Here is an 18,000-nt window from a genome sequence, read left to right as displayed (position 1 = left end):
CAGTGACAAAAGACAGACCTGGCTTTTCCCATCAGTCTCTTCTCAGCCTTCAGTAACAGAAGCCCATATAGTCATGATTAAAGCCTCCCAAACTTTGCACTTTGAACATTGCAGGTGATGTGGAATGGCGTGGTAGGTAAAGCCTGAGACTCGTGGATCAGGAAGGCCAGGATATGCTCCTTAATGCTGCTGCATAGCATCCCGGATCCTCATTTTACCTGTGTGTTCACAAGAACCTCCACTGCTGTAAAATCAACCTTTGATGAAGGGAAGAAAGGGTCATAGGACTAAGGTTTATTTCGCCTTGGTTTGTATACAGTTTTCTAGAGGACGTCCTTGATGGACGCTTCACAAACAGAGGAGGCCACAAGGACCAGCATAAGCTAGACACAAAAACGTGGTGTGCTCAGAGAACGTACGAGGGAGAGAGCAGGGGCTGTGTGACAGACTCGACACTATGTCCAGGTTAGCAGCTCACTTCTAGTCTTCAGGAGTGTGGACACACCTGGGTCCAAAAGCAAGTTCGGGGACATTACCCTCCATACCGCATTCCTCTTCTGTAGAACAGGGATTGCTGTGATCTGTCTAAGATGCTTGGGTTAGTGCTTGATTCTTAAGTTAAGAAAGGCTGTATGCCATTACCATGATTGTGGTGGCCATGCAGTATATAATGTGGGTTACAGAGAGTCACAGTGTGCAGACTAAAGAATACTAAGATTAAGAAATGAAATACGTGGGCTGGAGCAGTGGCTTAGCGGTTAACTGCACTGGATGTTAAATCGGAGGGCATGGGTTAGGCTTACACATCAGGCTGCCTCCAACCACATGTAGCAATGACTCCGGGGGTTCTGACCCCATCTTCTGACTTCCAGGCATCCACCATGCACATGGCACACGTACAGACAAACAGGCATGCACACACACGTATACATAAATAAAAGGGAAAAAAACTACATACCATCGATGGTGTGACCTTGAACTGCTCTAGGTGCTCAGTATATTACTTGATGGATAATTGATTAGAAATAACCATTGATAAATGAGGTTAAATTTTGCAATCGCCCTCCTCTAGAAGATCTCCCCCATGGGATTCCAAATATGTCACCATATTGGGATCATTTTCTTGTGAGGGAAAATATGCATTTTCTTTGATGTAAGTTTTTAGTGGCGTCTTGAATTTCAATCTCCTAGTGGCTGGAGAAGTTAGAAGAACCCGTGGGTCTGAACTGCTGCCCTTGTTCCAGGAAGAATATATTAAATATCTCAAATAATAGATTCTTTAGGCTGGGACGGGAAAGGAAGAGATAAACGGATATGCTGGATGGCAAAGGAGGCTGAGTAAAATGAACAGGATTTTCCCCCTTAGGAACTCATAAGAAATCAATCTCCAGACACACAACTTCAGAGCAGAAAGAGACCTTAGAGATTATGCAAGAAAAAAAATGGATTCCTTTATTTAATAACATTAGTTTTAAAGCAAATAAAATTAAATAGCTTCAGAAATATATTTCCAGCACATACACATTTCATTACTTTAATCCTCATGATGGCCTTTTGGCTGAACACTGTTGTCTCCATCTCTCGGAAACTGAAATTGGAGGACACTAATGACAATCACTTAGTTTCCACAGCTAGAAGTCACATGAACTGTGGCCTTGCATTATATATACGTGTGTGTGTGTGTGTGTGTGCGTGTGTGTGTGTGTGTGTGTGTTTGTGTGTTATCAAACATTGATAACTCACAAAGGATTTGTTAGGATGACTTAGTAAACTCAGATTTTCTAGATGAGCAGTCCGTGTAATTTTCTTAAGCACTCTTTGAGGGTCTAGGGAACTCAAAGCACTGTCAGGGACAGATCCTCAAGCTGTGGTGACACCTGCCTTCAACCCTGAGTTATGACACCTACGATCCAACCTCTCCTGTGGACACCCAGGGAGAAAGAAATACCTCCACGCTGGCTTCAGCTTGTTGGCTATAGTCATGGGCTGTATCTGTTCCCTGGTGTTCAAAATGAAATTTTTCTGAAACCCCCGTGGGATGAAAAACACTATCTGACTCGAGTTTGTGCTGGTCGCTTTAGAAGGAGTGAAGACAGTATAACGAAACAACTTCTGTTAGCAGGTATAACTTCATGCCTTTCGTCTCCCCGTTTCTCACCCCTCCCTCTGTCCTGCGCCTTTGCTGAGGACCAACCACAGATGGTTATCTCTCAGGAGTGTAACTAGGGAAACCACAGACCTGCCCCAATCGCTATGGAGACAGCCATTTATTTGTCCAGCCTCTGAGTAGTCATGACATCAGCAAGGCCAGGGAGTAAAACACGGATACATACGTCTTACAAAGAAATTCAAATTCCCAGTAAGGTTGAGAGTGCACTGTGGAACAATTCGTATATTTCAGGTGCCCACCAGCCTCGCCTACCAGTTTTAGCTATACAAAGCTCACTTTCTATAACGGAGTGAGGAGACTTTTAGGATGAGTATAACCAGAAGCAAGCTTGTAAATCCAAAGACATCTGAAGCTTTAGAACCAAGCGAGAGTATGATGCCCTGGAAATTAATCCCCTTCTGATGGACTCCGCCCCAGAACACAAAGGGCTGAATAGCCATCACCTGGATGCCTACAAAGTGTCTTCATAGTTTGCCTCGGGATGATGGGTTTTCCCAGAATGGGACAGATAAAGTCATAGGCAAACCGTGATGCCACAGTGGCTTGGTCAGCCTTTGGTCCTGATACAGAAGTGGCCACAGGACCTGGAGCTGACTTGAAACGTGAGCCTTAAAACATTTGTAAACAGTAACCAAGCTTTATTTGGTTCCCTGATCTAAACAATCAAATGAAGCACTCTCATTGTAAGCGTGGGTCATTTTATATGATGTACTTTCTATGTATTTTATTGTTGTTTCTTATTTGCCTAGAGATGCCAGGATTTGTTTAAACATCAAATATAATGTGTCCGAATGAAACAGGAGCTCTGCCCTTTCCCCTGGTGTCCCCTTGGTGCTACACTGGTTCGCAGGATCCTCCACTTGGATATTTCCATGCAAATGTGCTTGTCAAACACCCCAGTATGAGAAGGTTCCAGACACAGAAGTGGAGTTATTGATATTTCCCGGCGATGTGTGAGACCCTCTTTATTCTCCAAGGTCGGGTGTGCCTCTTTGTTGCTAGTCCATCAGCTGTGTTTGCATTATTGCAGAGCTTGTTTCCAGAAGCATCACCTCAGCGGACGCAGATATTCTCCTGCTGAGAAGTTGCATGTGTTGAACAGCAATGTGATATATACTGAGCAAGAGGTTCCACGCTTGCTGTGTGGCAAAGTATGCCTTAACGACGCTTGTTAAAATAGATTTCTGTTCAATTTTCAACTGTGTTCCAGGCAGGCTATTGTGATCAGAAGCTTAATTAACCCGACTCTGTCCCCCGTTTACAAAGTAGGTTTGGTTGGTTGACTTCACTGGAACGATAGCAATCAGTTTTATAAATAATTTTTGTTAAGTATATTCACATTAAATGTCAGAGGTCCAGTATCCCTTTGACTGTTTTGTAAGGTATGCATTCATTTACATGTGTCCGTGAGGGAGATCTTACACCTGTCCGTGCATATGTAGGAGATACAGGCATAGAGATGTCAGTTGTGCAGACAGAGATCTTTGCAGATACTTAAATAATTCATGGATGGGTAAACATATCTCTATGCATGTATGCCTGGGACTAGTGGACAAGTGTACTAAATGTGCAGAATAATGGGTTCCCCTCCTTTTGCGCATGTGAGATGTCATCTTAATGTGGAATGGCCGTAGCTCCTTAATGATGAGAAGTAGTGACAATTCATTAACAGATTGTGGCTAAGATCAAGTGTTTGATTTGCCTACAAAGTGTGACCAGTACTCAATTATATCAAGTGTATGCTTTTCTTTGGAACACATTTTTTTTCATTTTGCCAGTTAAAATAACCTTGAGCTTTATATTATGTTTGGAAAGAGCAGCAGACAAAGGTTCCTACAATTTGTTCTTCAGTGATGATTTTTCTCTTAAGATGTCATTTAAGAAAAAAAAAACAGTGCTGCTGTATTTCTTGTTTTCTACTTAAAGAACAAATAGGTAACACCAAGAAGACAAACAGCGTGTCAAGGTTCTTCCTGTCTGATCCCCAGCCTTGGTTTAAAAAAGCAGGATTTCCACATTTTTTTTGTTAATTGTAATATTTTCTCTTCAGTCGAAAAAAAGTACACTTGGAAGATGTGCGTCTACATCCATACACACATTTGTAAACAGATTCACATTCGTTTGGATTCTTAGAAAGATGGTTGGTTAGCATACAAAAGCCACAAATGAGGTAACCATCTTTCTGTTTGCAAAAGCTCTCTTACACTCCATTCTGCATCCTGGGGACTGAATGCAGGCTGCATTTCTGCTAATGCGCTGTGACTATTCTAGGTTACTCTAATTCAGGGCCATGGACTTGTTTGGCTGTCTGCTAGGGAATCCCAGGGCCGTGGACTTGTTTGGCTGTCTGCTAGGGAATCTCAGGGCCGTGGACTTCTTTGGCTTTCTACTAGGGTATCCCTTGTGTATTTTGTACAAAAGTCCTTTGCTGATTTTGTATATTTTTTGAAGCTGGTTTTGTTCAGAAAATAGCAAATGGTTTAATCCCAGAGAATGCTCAGCCTCGGCTGCTTCTTGCACTTCACACAAGGAGGACTCTAGCGACCCTCGCTGTAGTTCTGAAGCAGCACACTGCTTCTGCTACTGCTGCTGCTGCTGTTTGGGGGCCCTGGAGCAACGATGCCTCAACCATTTGATGAGATGCTGGGACACCCTCCATCCCAGCAGCGGGATGAGCCCAGGTGTGCAGACGTTATGTGTGCATAGGGAATTCTGTTGGAAATGCTACTCTTATTCCAAATAGCCAAAGCCTGTTTCAGGAGATTCCCATTTCCCAGGTATTTCTCATGGGAACCCACATGCATCACTGAAGTCTTGGAATTTTCTTACTCTTTTTTTTAATCTTACTTTTTGTGGTAGTTGATGTAGGGTGGATTAGTGTTCATGTTGTAGACCAGCTTTTTCTAGCTCTCACCTCTTTTAAGGATTTCCGCGTGCTTTGTAAAAATGTTTGAACTGCAAAAAAAATGTTTCTCTCCTGCTTCAATTATGAAAATTGAAACTGCAAGCAAAAGAGACGAGCTGGGATAATTCGGAGTCTATTACGCTTAGGGTCAGGGATTCTCACAGAAGTGCTGTCTCTGAGTCTGCTGTACGAAGAGATTACCTTAAGTCCCCATTCATGCTGGCTTTCCTTCCTGACTTGTTTATTTTCTCGGACTATGAGAGCACAGTAGTTGGAGTACTGCTCTCAGGGGGTCTGCACTTAGTTCTTGTCTGAGGATTTCTTCCTAGATGGGCTCTGGGATCATGTTAGCAGGCATATTGTTTGCTGAAATCGAAGCTTCCCGGGGAAATTAGGGTGGTTAATTTAATATCATTAAATGTTTTGGGGCTTCTCAACTTATTCAGAGACCAAGGAGTGCAAATCAAATTATTCTGTATAAAGTAGAGGACAATAAGTTACCTTCAAAAATAAAAAGAAAGAGCGGCTTTCGCTCTCCCATCAACTGCCTTCCTATTCTTCCTAAGAAGAGCATAGAAATCTCATAGCGTCTCCTTCTGGGGATCCCTGCTGGAGGACACACCATGTCTTAGGGAGCCAGGAGGTGTTGAACCCTCTATGGACTCAGAGGGAAATAATACTTAGGTGTTTTCTCTTGTCATAACAGGGACCACAGGGCAGCAGCCAGGACCCTGTGACAAATGGCTCAGCATTTTCTTCCATGGACCTGTGCTAAGCACAAGGAGACACTATTTAGCATCGATGAGAAATACACTTCTTGCCATCCGGGAAGAAGAGGGGCAAAGCGTGTCATGCCCAGTTGCTGGGCTCCTTCTGCTCACATGTTCAGAGTTCTTTTTGCCCATGCCCCCCTGAGTGATGGTGTGCTTGGCATGGTGCGCGCAACGAGCTTTTCTCATTCGTCTTGAAGAGGGTCTTTGAGTGAACATTTTTCAAAGGCGTGATACAGACCTTTGACCCGAGCACTTAAAACACACATCAGCAGCCTCCAGCATACCAGACTCTCTGAAGCAAACTGCTAAATCAAATGCTTTGGCTTCAGCTACCAGAAAGTTCTCTGTGTGTTTATTAGTTCTCTATTCCAACTCTGGCAAAGAAACGCTGAGCTTGCTTTTTCTGTTGTGGTTTTTGTTGTTTTGTTTTCTTGTCCCTCTTACGTGCTTTCAGACTTGGATGTCTCTGCGTTGTTATTTTGGGAAGAAGAGGCCATCTGGGTATGGCAAGATGGTTCTCTGGCTAGAGATGCTTGCCACCAAGCCTGATGACCAAAGTTCAATCCGTGGAGCTCACGTATTTTGAAGGAGAGATCAGAGTCGCTCAGTTTGTCCTCTGACCTCCACACCCGCTCCCTTCAATAAATAAATAAGTGTAAAAGAAAAGGCATCTGTCTGAAGCAGGCGACTGCTCATTTTGTTTGGGGACCCAGTGTTTACATGAAACGGGAGTGACTGTGAACTGTTAATTGGGCTTTTTGTGAATCCTCTGCTGCTCGGCTCTACAAAGCTGTACCAGCGGGCAGGTGGAGTCAGCACTGTTTTCCATGTGCCTGGCAAACCCCACAGGCGTGTGGCACCCATGTAGACTTCCTCACAGTGCACCTTGAGCCTGGCCCTTTGACTAGCAAGGTGGGGATAGATACAGGTCCTGTTTGGTTTCTCTACAGTGAGTGTGAAAGGACACCATCTCCATTACAATAAACGTCTCCTGGGCAAGCACGCCTAAGCATAAATATTTTAAATTTTGATACATTTCATATGTGCTAAAGTAAGCTATGAAATACAGCCACAGAGATGCTTACATTCCGTTTCCGTCTTCCCTCTGATGAATAAACAAATAGGTGTCAATGTGTGCCTCTCACTGAAAATTCTTAAATATCACACAATTAATAATGTATTTGACCTCTCTGATTTTACCTTAAATGATCATGGTCCTCTTGTCCACATCATTTTGTGACCTGGGCTTTATGGGTCTCATGTAACACTGAGTGCAGATTTTTATAACTCATTAAGCTTCCCTCCCCAGGCTTTTCATTCTCTTCCCACCACTCTGTGATAGGATTTCCTCCACTCTTATTTCTACAAATTGTTCTTTTCTCCTGAAGATTCCATTCTTTTCCCTTTTGGGCGGGGATCTGTATGTTTAGAATCTCCTCTTTGGTTACTGATGCCTCCCAAAAAAGAGTGGAAAACACTCCCCAAATCCATCTGCTTGCAGTGTGCTAGCATTGCAAAGCCCTCTCTGGGCTGCACACACACTCGAGTGGGTTCCCCACAAACGGCCATCTTCCCACACCCCAGACAATCTGATGATTTAGATACTTTTCTACTTAGGCGAATGGTGCATTTTTGCCGAATTCAGCATGTTCGTTGAACAATTTCTTGGAGCCCAAAGCCAGCCCTGCCGAGTTTCTGCTTGGTAAGGTTTGGTGGCCTTGACGTGGAGCAGAGGCTGTTGATTCATCGGCCTTTTAATTGATGATAAATCTGGGCACTGTGCAGCAAGACTAGACTGCCCGAATAGAACCACTGCCCAGAAAGTGACTGCTCCAGTACAGATCCAAAGGCATCAGCAAAACCGTGTAAAGAACAGCTCCAGAAAGCTGGGGGACTGAAGAACCCTGTAAGCCCATGTACGCTAACGTTAGCCAGGACTTGGAACACTAGGTGTAGAACTGGTCAACCTCAAGGATGCTTCTGCTTTCGGAGATCTGTGTCTTAGTTACTTTCAATTCTGGACATCATCGATTTTAAGCCTTGCCCCGTGATGACTGTCTGTCTGGGTGATGCGGCTTCATAATGCCGTACCGGACCTGAGACAGCACGGGAACTTACATATGCTTACAGGCTCACAATCCATATACTTTTGCAATGATCATAATATTCTATCTTCCTTTGGTAAAAAATAAAATGAAATAAAACCCTCTGTGAGAGTTTTATTGTTACTTTGGCGTGTTTCGTGGAGAACTGATTTGGGATATATTAATGGAAGTTACAAATCAAAATACCAGCCATAGGAAATGATCTTCCTAAAAAGGACTCTTTTTTTTTTCATTTCTTATATGTCTCCATGGAAAAAGTTTTAAGTACAGCCACACTTTCAGCTTGCCCCAACAGCGGTGTCCTCTGCAAAGGGCCGTAGTCATTTTCTGTACGACATTCTTTTCTGTACATTGCCGTTTTAGGAATAAATGTATGGCATATAGTAGAAGTTGGGTGTGGTCATGGTAATATATACCCTGATTTACTATTTCACAAATAATAAACATTTTTGGGCTGTCTGTTTGAAGCGGTGTCTGTTGTGTATTACTTCTCAACTAAAATCCCTAAGTCCTCAATTGGGATGTCTCTTACTCAAGGCATCTTTTAGAAACACATTATTTTCCTGCATTTAGGACGGGAAAGGGGAATTAAAAAGGAATCCTAAAAATAGGTGCATTTAATTCTCCCCAATTTAAACATAAGTGGTGCATCTTTTAGGCAATAATGCTGTTCTTTTTCCTTCTCCATCACAAACACACTTCCATCAATGAATTTCCTTACTGTTGGCGATAGTTAGTGCAGTTTGAGGGAATCTGTATTTATTCAGAAAATGTTCCCATAGAATGACCTACCAGATGGGCCCCATAACAATGCACGGAGACAACAAACCACCACAGACATTTGGTGCTTAGAATAATAAAAAGACTATAAAATTAGATTAGTTGAGTCTAATTTGGAATTGGTATATTCCCCATGCACCCTCACCGCTCTTGGGCAGATAAAGCCTTGAGATTTAGCGCTGTGTCAAAGCAAAGACTGTAAGTTCCAGTAAAAGGGAGATGAGGGAGAGGGGGGGAAAAAGCATTCTGGGAGGTCGCGGAGGGCAGAGCAGTGACCTCCAATGATTTACAGGCCTTTAGCTTAATGAAATTGTTTCAGTGACATGACGGTAAGAGCTCGTAATGGATTGGATGCCCTAATGTAATGAAATTACTCCCTTCTGCCTAAAAAAAAAATGCGCAATTAATATTTACTGAGACCTGACAGCCTTTGGTGCGCTCGCCTGTGTAGTTCCCTCAGACAGTCAGAGAGAAGAGACGGAGCAGCGTGGCAGACAGGCTGGCTCTGCAGGAGCTCCTGGCAGGGACAAGCAGAGCCTGCAATGGGTGGAGGGACAGGCGCTTGGTGGCCAGGGAAGCCGGCTAGCCGCCCAGCCCCTCACCGCTGCCCCTGCTCTGCCTTCATGCTCTCCCTTGCTTTCCCACAGGCAACTGGACAATAACCACATCAGCTGCATTGAAGATGGAGCCTTCCGAGCGCTGCGCGATTTGGAGATCCTGTGAGTTAATTTTTGCGATTGCTGCCTTGTGTGTGGGAGAGAGAGAGTGTATACATTGTGCGGAGAGAAAAGAGGGGGAGCGTGTGCGCAGGGGGGGTCCTTGTGGGTGCATTTCTGGGTCTTCTGCTGCAATGCTATTAAAATCGGGCACCAGGAGATCCCTCCGGCTTACCTTGGCCAAAGTGTTTGCCGGCTGCAAAGTGTGATTTCTCACCTCCCACAAACTGGGGTTCCTCAGTCGAGCCGTTTCTCTTATGCTCCCGCTGTATTTGTTGGAGCAGATGGCCAGAATAGCCCCCCAGCATCTGTCTGTGTATTCAGGGAGCGGCTGTCTGAGTGTGGGCAAGACAGGGAGACAGGTTACAGGTCTGTGGCCAGTGACAGAGGGGTTATCACCAGAAGGTGAATCAGAATTAGCCAGAAGCAGGGAGGGACCTTGGCACAGGACAAGGGGGAATGACAGACAGGCTGGTGAGGTCCAGTTATTGCTTCGGCTCCTGAGATCTTATCTGAGGCTTAAATTCAAACTTTAAATAGTAGCCTTAAAGTAGTGGGGATGAAAAGATGAGGGGGAAATGATTCCTCCTTGAAATCCCACCGTGTATACCTTATGTAGAAACACCACACACACATACACACACACACACACACACACACACACAAAGATTGTCCTCCTGTGTCTTGGATTTTTCACATGCTCTCACTAAAGAAACCTGCTTTCTGGAGAAAAGTCACTGAGGGGTCATGTTGGGGTCGTTCAACTAAAGTTAGATTGTGTTAGAAAACACTTTGATTGTTTTCCCCAGCAGGTACACTGCTCACTGCCTTTGATGTGGGGAAACCTGGAGAGGAAGCAATAAAGCATGGTAGAACTTAGGTCAGGGGCTGTGCAATTCAGTCCTTATCCAGCCACTAATTAGTCATGTGACCTTGGGCAAATCCCTTTGGCTCTCAGAGCCTCAGTGTTCTCTTTCCTAAAAGAAAGGAGTTTATTGCTCTCACTTGAGAGTGACTTGCCTTCTCCAAAATCTGCTAAAATCATTACATTGGAGCAGATCTAGCTTCAGAGTGGTGAGAGAATAGGATGAGTTGAGCATCCTTGGGGGTGAAATTACATAGTTAGATATTTCCTGCGCTGCTTGCAGTGGAAGAATGAATGGTTGGCTCAATGAATGAATGTGTCAGAATATCCCTTTGTACCTAAAGGAGGGTGCATAGTCTGCCTTTTCACCTGGAAGCCACCAGCAGTGGGTTGAAAGATCCCCTGCACCTTGCTAGAGAGGAAGGTGATTTTTAGGAGGAATCACGGGAAACAGAGGGGATGCCGATGCTGCAAGCTACTCGCAATCGCTTGCAAGCTGAGGATTCCTGGTATAGAAAAGAAGGGACCCACAGACAGGAGAGGTCAGATTGTCAGTCCTGAGATGGATGGTCCCTCCTCACCAAACTCTGACCCCGGAACCGGCAACAATTGCATGTCTGTGGGAGAGTGTGCCAGCTCGAATTTAGCAGCCCAAGTCTTCTTTTCCTGGGAAACTGGAGTTGAGAAGGGGAAGCGTGATTTTCCCTGCCTTCGAAAAAAGCCTCTGTAGAAAGGTCTGTTAGGAACCTGTCACCTTTTACTCCTTGCAGAGGAGAATGAGAAAGATGAGAAAATGCCTTTCTGAAGAAATAGAAGTCACAGCTGGCACTAAACAGCTGTGATGACCTGTCAGCCCTTGGTTAGCTCTCTACCAGTGATGTCTGAGGTAGTCTTTGGGGGAAAAGAAGCATTTAGGATAGGCTCACATTAGAGGGAACTAAGAAGCCATGGACTTGGGTCAAGCTTTGTGACCTGTCACCTTTGAGAAGGGACCACACAGGAGGTCCTGTAAATGTTGTCCTTCCGACATCTTTCTCCCTACTGCGCCTTTGTCCAGGTCAAAATTCCTGCCCGGGACATATTTGAACAATTCCTCCATTCTCAGATTTTTACAGGGGAAAAAAAGTGATATCCATACATATCAGGTGTTGCAAAGTTAAAATCTAGAAATCCATGGCCAAATAATAATAACAGTAATAAAAACTTCTCATTCCTCATCATTGCAGAAGGCCTGCAGGATCTGAATCGTTTATCTTCTCAATTCCAAACAAAGACAGATCAATAGCTTTGTTTTAAAGATGCTCATTTGGCTTCACATGGCTAAGCACTTAAAATTAATCACAATCAGTTATTCCATGGCTTTTTTAATTTCCAGCAGAGGCACGGAGCTTTGAGAACATCCATCTTAATGGTGAGCCATTCTGAAATTGGCTAAAGTTGACATCTCCATTTAAGGAGCCTCTCCTCCCCACCCTAGACCTTCAAAATATCATCTACACATTGACATTTTATAACACATCTCTGTGATCAAAAGTTAGGCACCATAAGGAATCTTATCAATGAAACAATGGACAGGAACTAAGTGGAGGCATTGCATATTAATAATTTTTTTCAGCTATAAATATGTTCAAAATACATTAGCCCTAGAAAGGTTACTTATAGAATCCTGGAAAATAATTGTTTGCATATTGAGAAAACTGTCATGGTTCAGATGTACTGTGACATTATGTAGTGTGTGGTAGGAAACGAGGAATGTGGTGTGCTTATCTCATGGAAAGTTCTAGAGATTATTTGTCTTAAGGACAATCTGAGATGTTGACCCCTCAGGGAATATTTCACACTCGTATTGTGCTTTTCCCGTCTTTCTCATAGTTGGAAATGCCGTAACTTTCCTTTGCATTGAAAAGTTGGTTTTGTTCATTACATTGAACGTGAACTCAAAACGTGGCTCTGAGCGGGAACCACAGACAGTGAGGAGATCATGGGGCTAGGGTAGGAAAGAGTGAAAGGCACAGTGTCCCCTCCATGGTGGCTGTGCCCTGTGGGGACTGTTCAGCTCAAGGTGTAGTGAACAAGGAAAGGCAATGTCCCCTCTGTTTTCCAGTCCACAGAAAGGGGAGGAAGAAGAACAGGAGCGCAACTTCTTAAGTCTGGCACGCCCTCACAGTGGAGGAGGGATGGCGAAATGGGCAGAGCTGGCAGTTCATCCCACCACACCACACCACACCCAACACTCCCTCACATTGGCTATCTGCCTGCCCTCAGCGCCCCTAGGAAACTATTCCCATCACCCTCCTTTCACAGTAGTTTTACAGTAGCCAATAAACTACTAGGCAATAGGCAGGCCAGCCTCTGTGGCCACTACACCAAGCCGCCTCACTCGTCCTTGTCGCCAAAGCTTGAGATGTTAGGCTCGCCCCCAAGCCCTGTGTGCTGCAGGGTGATGTGACCTGTTCTCCAAGAGCTGAGCTAGGCAAGCTGTCAGTGCCTCTCGTCAGAACTTCCCACAAGCTCACAGAACTGCTCTTCTTGTTCCCTTTACCCAGCTAACCAGCCCCTCAAAGTGCAAGGTGCCTCCTGGCGCAAAGCCCCCCCCCCCCAAAGAGTAAGATAAATCAAACTCATGGGAGAAAGTAAAAGCAAACAAAAAAAATCTTTCTTTTCACGTACTAACGCTGTAACTGCAGGGAGGATTTAGTCTCACTTCTGTTGTTTCTGGCACTCAACAGTTTGGGGCTTTGTTTTCCTGGCACTCAACAGTTTGGGGCTTTGTTTTCCAGAAACTCTACACGCATGTGTGAGCTCACACATGCACACACACACAAACACACACACATACACACACACACATCCAGATGTGATTTTCTGTTATGTAAAGTTTTGGGGAACACAGGCTTCTGTGGGTCAGACGTCCCCTTGTCACTCCAGTGGTGACCTGTTCACTTCTGCCTGCCCTGCGCATTTTGCATCTTTCTCCAGGTAAGTTGAGTCACGCGGTGGCCGCATGTGATGAACCTGCAGTCTGAGGTTCCTGTGCTCGGGATGTCATAACCTAGGTTTGCAGCCCTTGTCAGCCTAATATGAAAATGGCCAGGGAGTTCTCAGTTAGACCAGGCGTATCCCTGCCCAGCATGTTTGTGTGAATGAAACGCAGCAGCAAAGAGTTTAACTTGGATAAACATTGAGAGGGCGGGGGCGGGGGGGAGACAGGTGCATCCTTGGGGCTTGCTGGCCAGCCAGCCCAGCCTTCTTGGAGCGCCCAAGCCAGAGACTCCATTTCAATGACTGTCGCTTGCAGAACAACACCGGAAGTTGTCGTTTGATCGTCGTTTGTGTAGACACGCACAGGCTCAGCCACACATACAGTGAGAAAGCCTATTGATAAGATATGTAGTTATTTTTCAGGATATTAATAAGATATGGAGTTATTTTTCAGGAGTTTATAAGAGATGAAAAGATATATTTTAGACATCTCTGGAGTAAATGTAGCAAGTAAGAATTTCAGATGGTCTTTATCAGAAAATAGGTAACCAAAAAAGCCAGACTATAGATGTCAGGAAAACAGATCCAGGTACCAGCTCAGTAGCGTGGAGATCCCGTGGTCTGTAGATAATGAGTGTGTGTGGGTTTCAAGGTCTTGTTCCTACTTAGGTCATTAGCCAGCTTGGGAAATACGGTGACTTCACTATAGTTGGCCCTGGCAGGGCCTTTTGGTGTCTCCAAAATGACCAACTACAACTCAGAGCATAGAGAAAGGCTGGGACTAGAGGGAGAGCCATACCTCATAACTGTCTGTAGCCTGGGTACCTCCTTGGGGTCACCTAGTCCTGGTGTGCCAAAGGTCAACAGTAAATTGTATTTAGTAGAGATTAGAACCTAGGGTCCTGGACTTGCGGTCTGTGCTTTTTTCTTCTTTGGGCTTTGTGTGCAATACAGATGTTCAGAAGGGACCCCTGGAAAGGTTTGGGAAGCTAAGCACAGCTTGTCCACCTACCATTACAGTTTGATAATGAATGATAAGGAGGTTGAGGGAATGCAAAAACGTCTGTGACAGAATCGAAGGCCAATCTGGCGTTCTCCTCTCTTCTACACCAGAGGCTGTGGGCTAGACCGCAAACCCATATTGCATAGACAAGGAATACTTTTTATTCTGTAATATATATGATTAACACTTCACATTTTAAAATTGGGATCACTTACATAAAACTCCAAATTTTCAGCTTCTCTCAAAAATCCAGACACATTTGGCTACTCTGAGACCACAGTTCTGCACTGCAGTGGCCATCCGTGGATGAGGAACACCCGCCCTGCTTACGCTCTTGCTTTGCCGCTCACTTTCCCTGCCAACCCAGGCAACCCCCAATTTAATCCACCCAGGAGGCGTGAGCACACTGTGTCAGCAGAGTGCCAGGGGAAGTGCTGCAGGCCAGAGCCTGCCAGAAGTTTTGAATGATCATAGAAAGAGACCTGAGCAACACAGTGTCTAGGACTCCCCAAACTGAGCAAGGACACCCCGGAAACAGCCAGAACTGTCTTATGACTCATCTCCTAGGAGATTCCTCTCAAGGTTAAGCTAGCCTCCGAATTCATTCTGGTTTTAAAGCGGTAGTCATTGAGCTCAGGCATCTGAAGATGAGGACAAAGGGCATATCCAAGTGACAACAGTTTCCCAGACTCCTGATGTTCTGATTCAGCCACATTCGGGCAGGATAGCATGTGCCGGACATTGTGTCCCACACATAGACAGAGAAGGGCAAATGTGAAGGAGTTCTTTCTGACAATGGTCCTGATACTCTTGTAGCATGGGATGGTGCCCTGGCTTAGGAGTGTGAGACGCTGGTTTTGGGGATGGTCAAGGACGGTCCAGGTCAGAAAAACCTGGAGCTCAGTACAAGAGGAACTGTCCTCCACCTCACCTGAGCTGCCTCTGTCTTGGTAACAATGATGACATAATGGTAGTGTATTACATACCCAGTGATGTCAGAGAGGAATTATTGGTGAGGAATATTGTTACTTCCTCCATGCGTGAGCCTTTGCTGTCTTCCTTTTCTAGTGTGTTTCAGATAACTAGCTAAGACTTTAGAGGCCTACGACTTGTGTGCGTGCCATAACTTTACAGGGAGGACTGTGTTAGTCCAGCTCAGCCAGTGAGGAGCCCGAGGCTCGGCAAATGTGACTTATTTCCCAGACTGAGACTGGCCAGGTCCAGGGACCCTTCTTCCAGCACATAGATTCACTTCTGCACAAAACCTAAGCCCTTGCCCTTAAATACTCTACCACAACAATGATATTAAAAATTATTAAAGATGGACTGTAATGCTGAAGCTATACACGCACGAATATGCATCAGTAAGGCCAGTGGCCATTCTTATTGTGGGGAATAATGGGAGGACCATGGTTTTTCTCTTTGAAAAGCTGATCTATAAGATTGTCAGATCAACACTCAAACCTAGCTTAATCACCGTCCTGTAAGGGTCTACAGACCTGCCCCAGACAAAGAGGAAGGAAGCCAGGGTTGAGCATGGGGCTAATGGGAACTGTCAACTAATTGGAGGCCAGTCCACTGTCACCAAACTAGACGGAAGAGGTTCAGTCCTCACTGGACAGTAAGGACAGCTGCCCATATCCCTTAGAGCCCTTGTGTAAAGGCAATGTCACTGACGTGTGCCTAAGAAATGGCGAGTGGAGACTCTGGAGAACTGATGATGGTGGATTCTTGGTATTGCTTGGCTGCCACACACAGTAGGTCATCAGCTAAAGAACAAGGCCCCAAGCCAGGGTGAAATTAATAAGCCAAATAGAGAATCACCACCTCACAATTCCCCTGCCGAGCGCTATTGCATTCTGGCCCAGAACGAAATCAAGGCTATGCCTATCGTTGTCACGTTAAAGGTTGAACAAGGTATTTGACAAAGTGACCCCATTTCTCACTTCACCTCTAATTTCATATTTCTCCCGCTAAATGGTGACGCCCCCCCTTACTTTTAATCATGAACAAAATCAGAGCTACAGTGAAAATTGGTGCATTCTAATAGATGAGATTGGTTTTCATTTATTTACAAAATGCTTCACCTGGATCTCTCTGGGGGCTGCACGTTTAACAGTCCTGGAGATAGTGTTTGCTTATGACATAGTTTTGAATTTAGAACTGTCACTACTTAATGAAACTCTCAAAATATCCCTGAATATGAGTTTTTGACACCACGCTGCAAATTGCAATGTACCCAAACTATCAGGATTAAATTGCAGTTTGTGGATTCCATTCAGTCCTCAGCCTACTTGGACAGATACCGGCTTCTCCCTGAGCACTCTTGTGCTACGTAACACACACGCCTCTTCCAGAGGCCCTCAGTCTCCATGTTTGAGGATGGTCATGTGTTTAGCATAAATAGCTTCCTAGAACTCCAGCTTTAGCAAAAGTGAAAATTAATTTGAAGTCTAAAGTTAGTTGTACAATCATATAACCAACATCTTCGGTCTTTAAGGATCTACCATCTGGGGTATTTTACGATTTCATTCCCCCACTAATTAAGAGTGGCTTATTTGGAAATGGCACTGGCGTATATTCCTGGGTAAAGAGGATGCGCCGAAGCTCGCTGAACTGTTCTTCACCAACAAAGGATTTTTGAAGCTGTTAAGCGCCTGTTTTTGGTGATTGACACTCGGGTATAAGGTTTGGAATTCTTTTTGCACTTTGTGCATGTAATCTCAGAACTCAGGAAGGTGAGGCAAGGAGTTGGAGTCCATCCTGGGCTCCGTAGTGAGTTTCAATCCCCTTGAGCCACTTGGTGAAACTGAGTCACAAAACTAGAATCCAATCGTGGCATTTAAAATTCAATTAATTTTATATAAATGACTGTATTTCCTACTTCCATTGACTAGCTGAAGCCATGACAATACTGGGCTCATGTGTGGCTAGAATCATGTTCAGCAGCTCCGTGAAGGAAGTATTTGGATGTACGTGGTAGCTATAAGCCAGGCATGACTCCTGAGTGCATTCCCCTAAGAATAAATTTTTCACCGCATCTCACTTCTACTAGTAGAAATTAAAATTTCCACAGTTAGCACGTAATGGGACAGCGCCTGTTCAGGGCTATTTGGAAGTCTGTGTGTTGTTTGACCCGGGCATGCTAAGTAGGTCCAGAGTTCTTCCCAGGCCTGTGTCCCCCAAGCCTCTTTTGCCATTGCTGTTATATTATAAAGCATTATCTAATAGTAAATATGTCATATATTGATAGTAAATATATCATCTTCTCCACTCTGTCAACTCTGTCTTTCCTCTACCTTAATTTAGACATCTAGGTCTTATACCCACCAAAAACCCATTCTCAAAAACCTTAGATGATTAACAGTTGGATCCCACCAAAGTCAGACCTCTGCAAGAGGTAGCTTCCATGGCCAGTGTTTTTACCTCTCTCAGTCTTGTGAATGGCTTCTGTTTACCGGGTACTCAGCTGAGTGGCAAACTCACTCCCCTTGTCTGGATGGGAAATACAGCATCCAGTTAGGAAAAGAAGCCTGTTGACTACACAGAGGCTGAAGCAGGTATCCGCAGAAAGAGAGAGGAAGCCTTGTCTGTAACTGTTGTCGTGTGTCACCGCTTGTAACTGTTGTCACCTACCGGGGAATGGAAGTGACTCGCAGAGACTAGCCAGGTGTCCTGTCCTCATGCACAGCTGGGAATCC

At 44.7% G+C, this 18,000-nt stretch overlaps 1 protein-coding gene across 2 annotated transcripts in view; it reads left to right on the top strand.

Annotated features, from left to right (window-relative positions):
• Slit3 (slit guidance ligand 3) overlaps positions 1-18,000 on the top strand; it is a 593,809-nt gene that overhangs the window by 420,219 nt on the left and 155,590 nt on the right. For both annotated transcript variants that reach the window (XM_075941332.1, XM_075941331.1), the window contains one exon: positions 9,381-9,452. In XM_075941332.1, coding sequence (XP_075797447.1) covers positions 9,381-9,452 — 72 coding nt within the window. The remainder of the gene's footprint in view (positions 1-9,380; positions 9,453-18,000) is intronic.

Source organism: Microtus pennsylvanicus, chromosome 11, assembly GCF_037038515.1.
Source record: "Microtus pennsylvanicus isolate mMicPen1 chromosome 11, mMicPen1.hap1, whole genome shotgun sequence".
In the NCBI taxonomy this organism is placed as follows: domain Eukaryota; kingdom Metazoa; phylum Chordata; class Mammalia; order Rodentia; family Cricetidae; genus Microtus; species Microtus pennsylvanicus.
The sequence above is the reverse complement of the archived record's forward strand: the minus strand, read 5'-3'. Positions and strand labels throughout refer to the sequence as shown.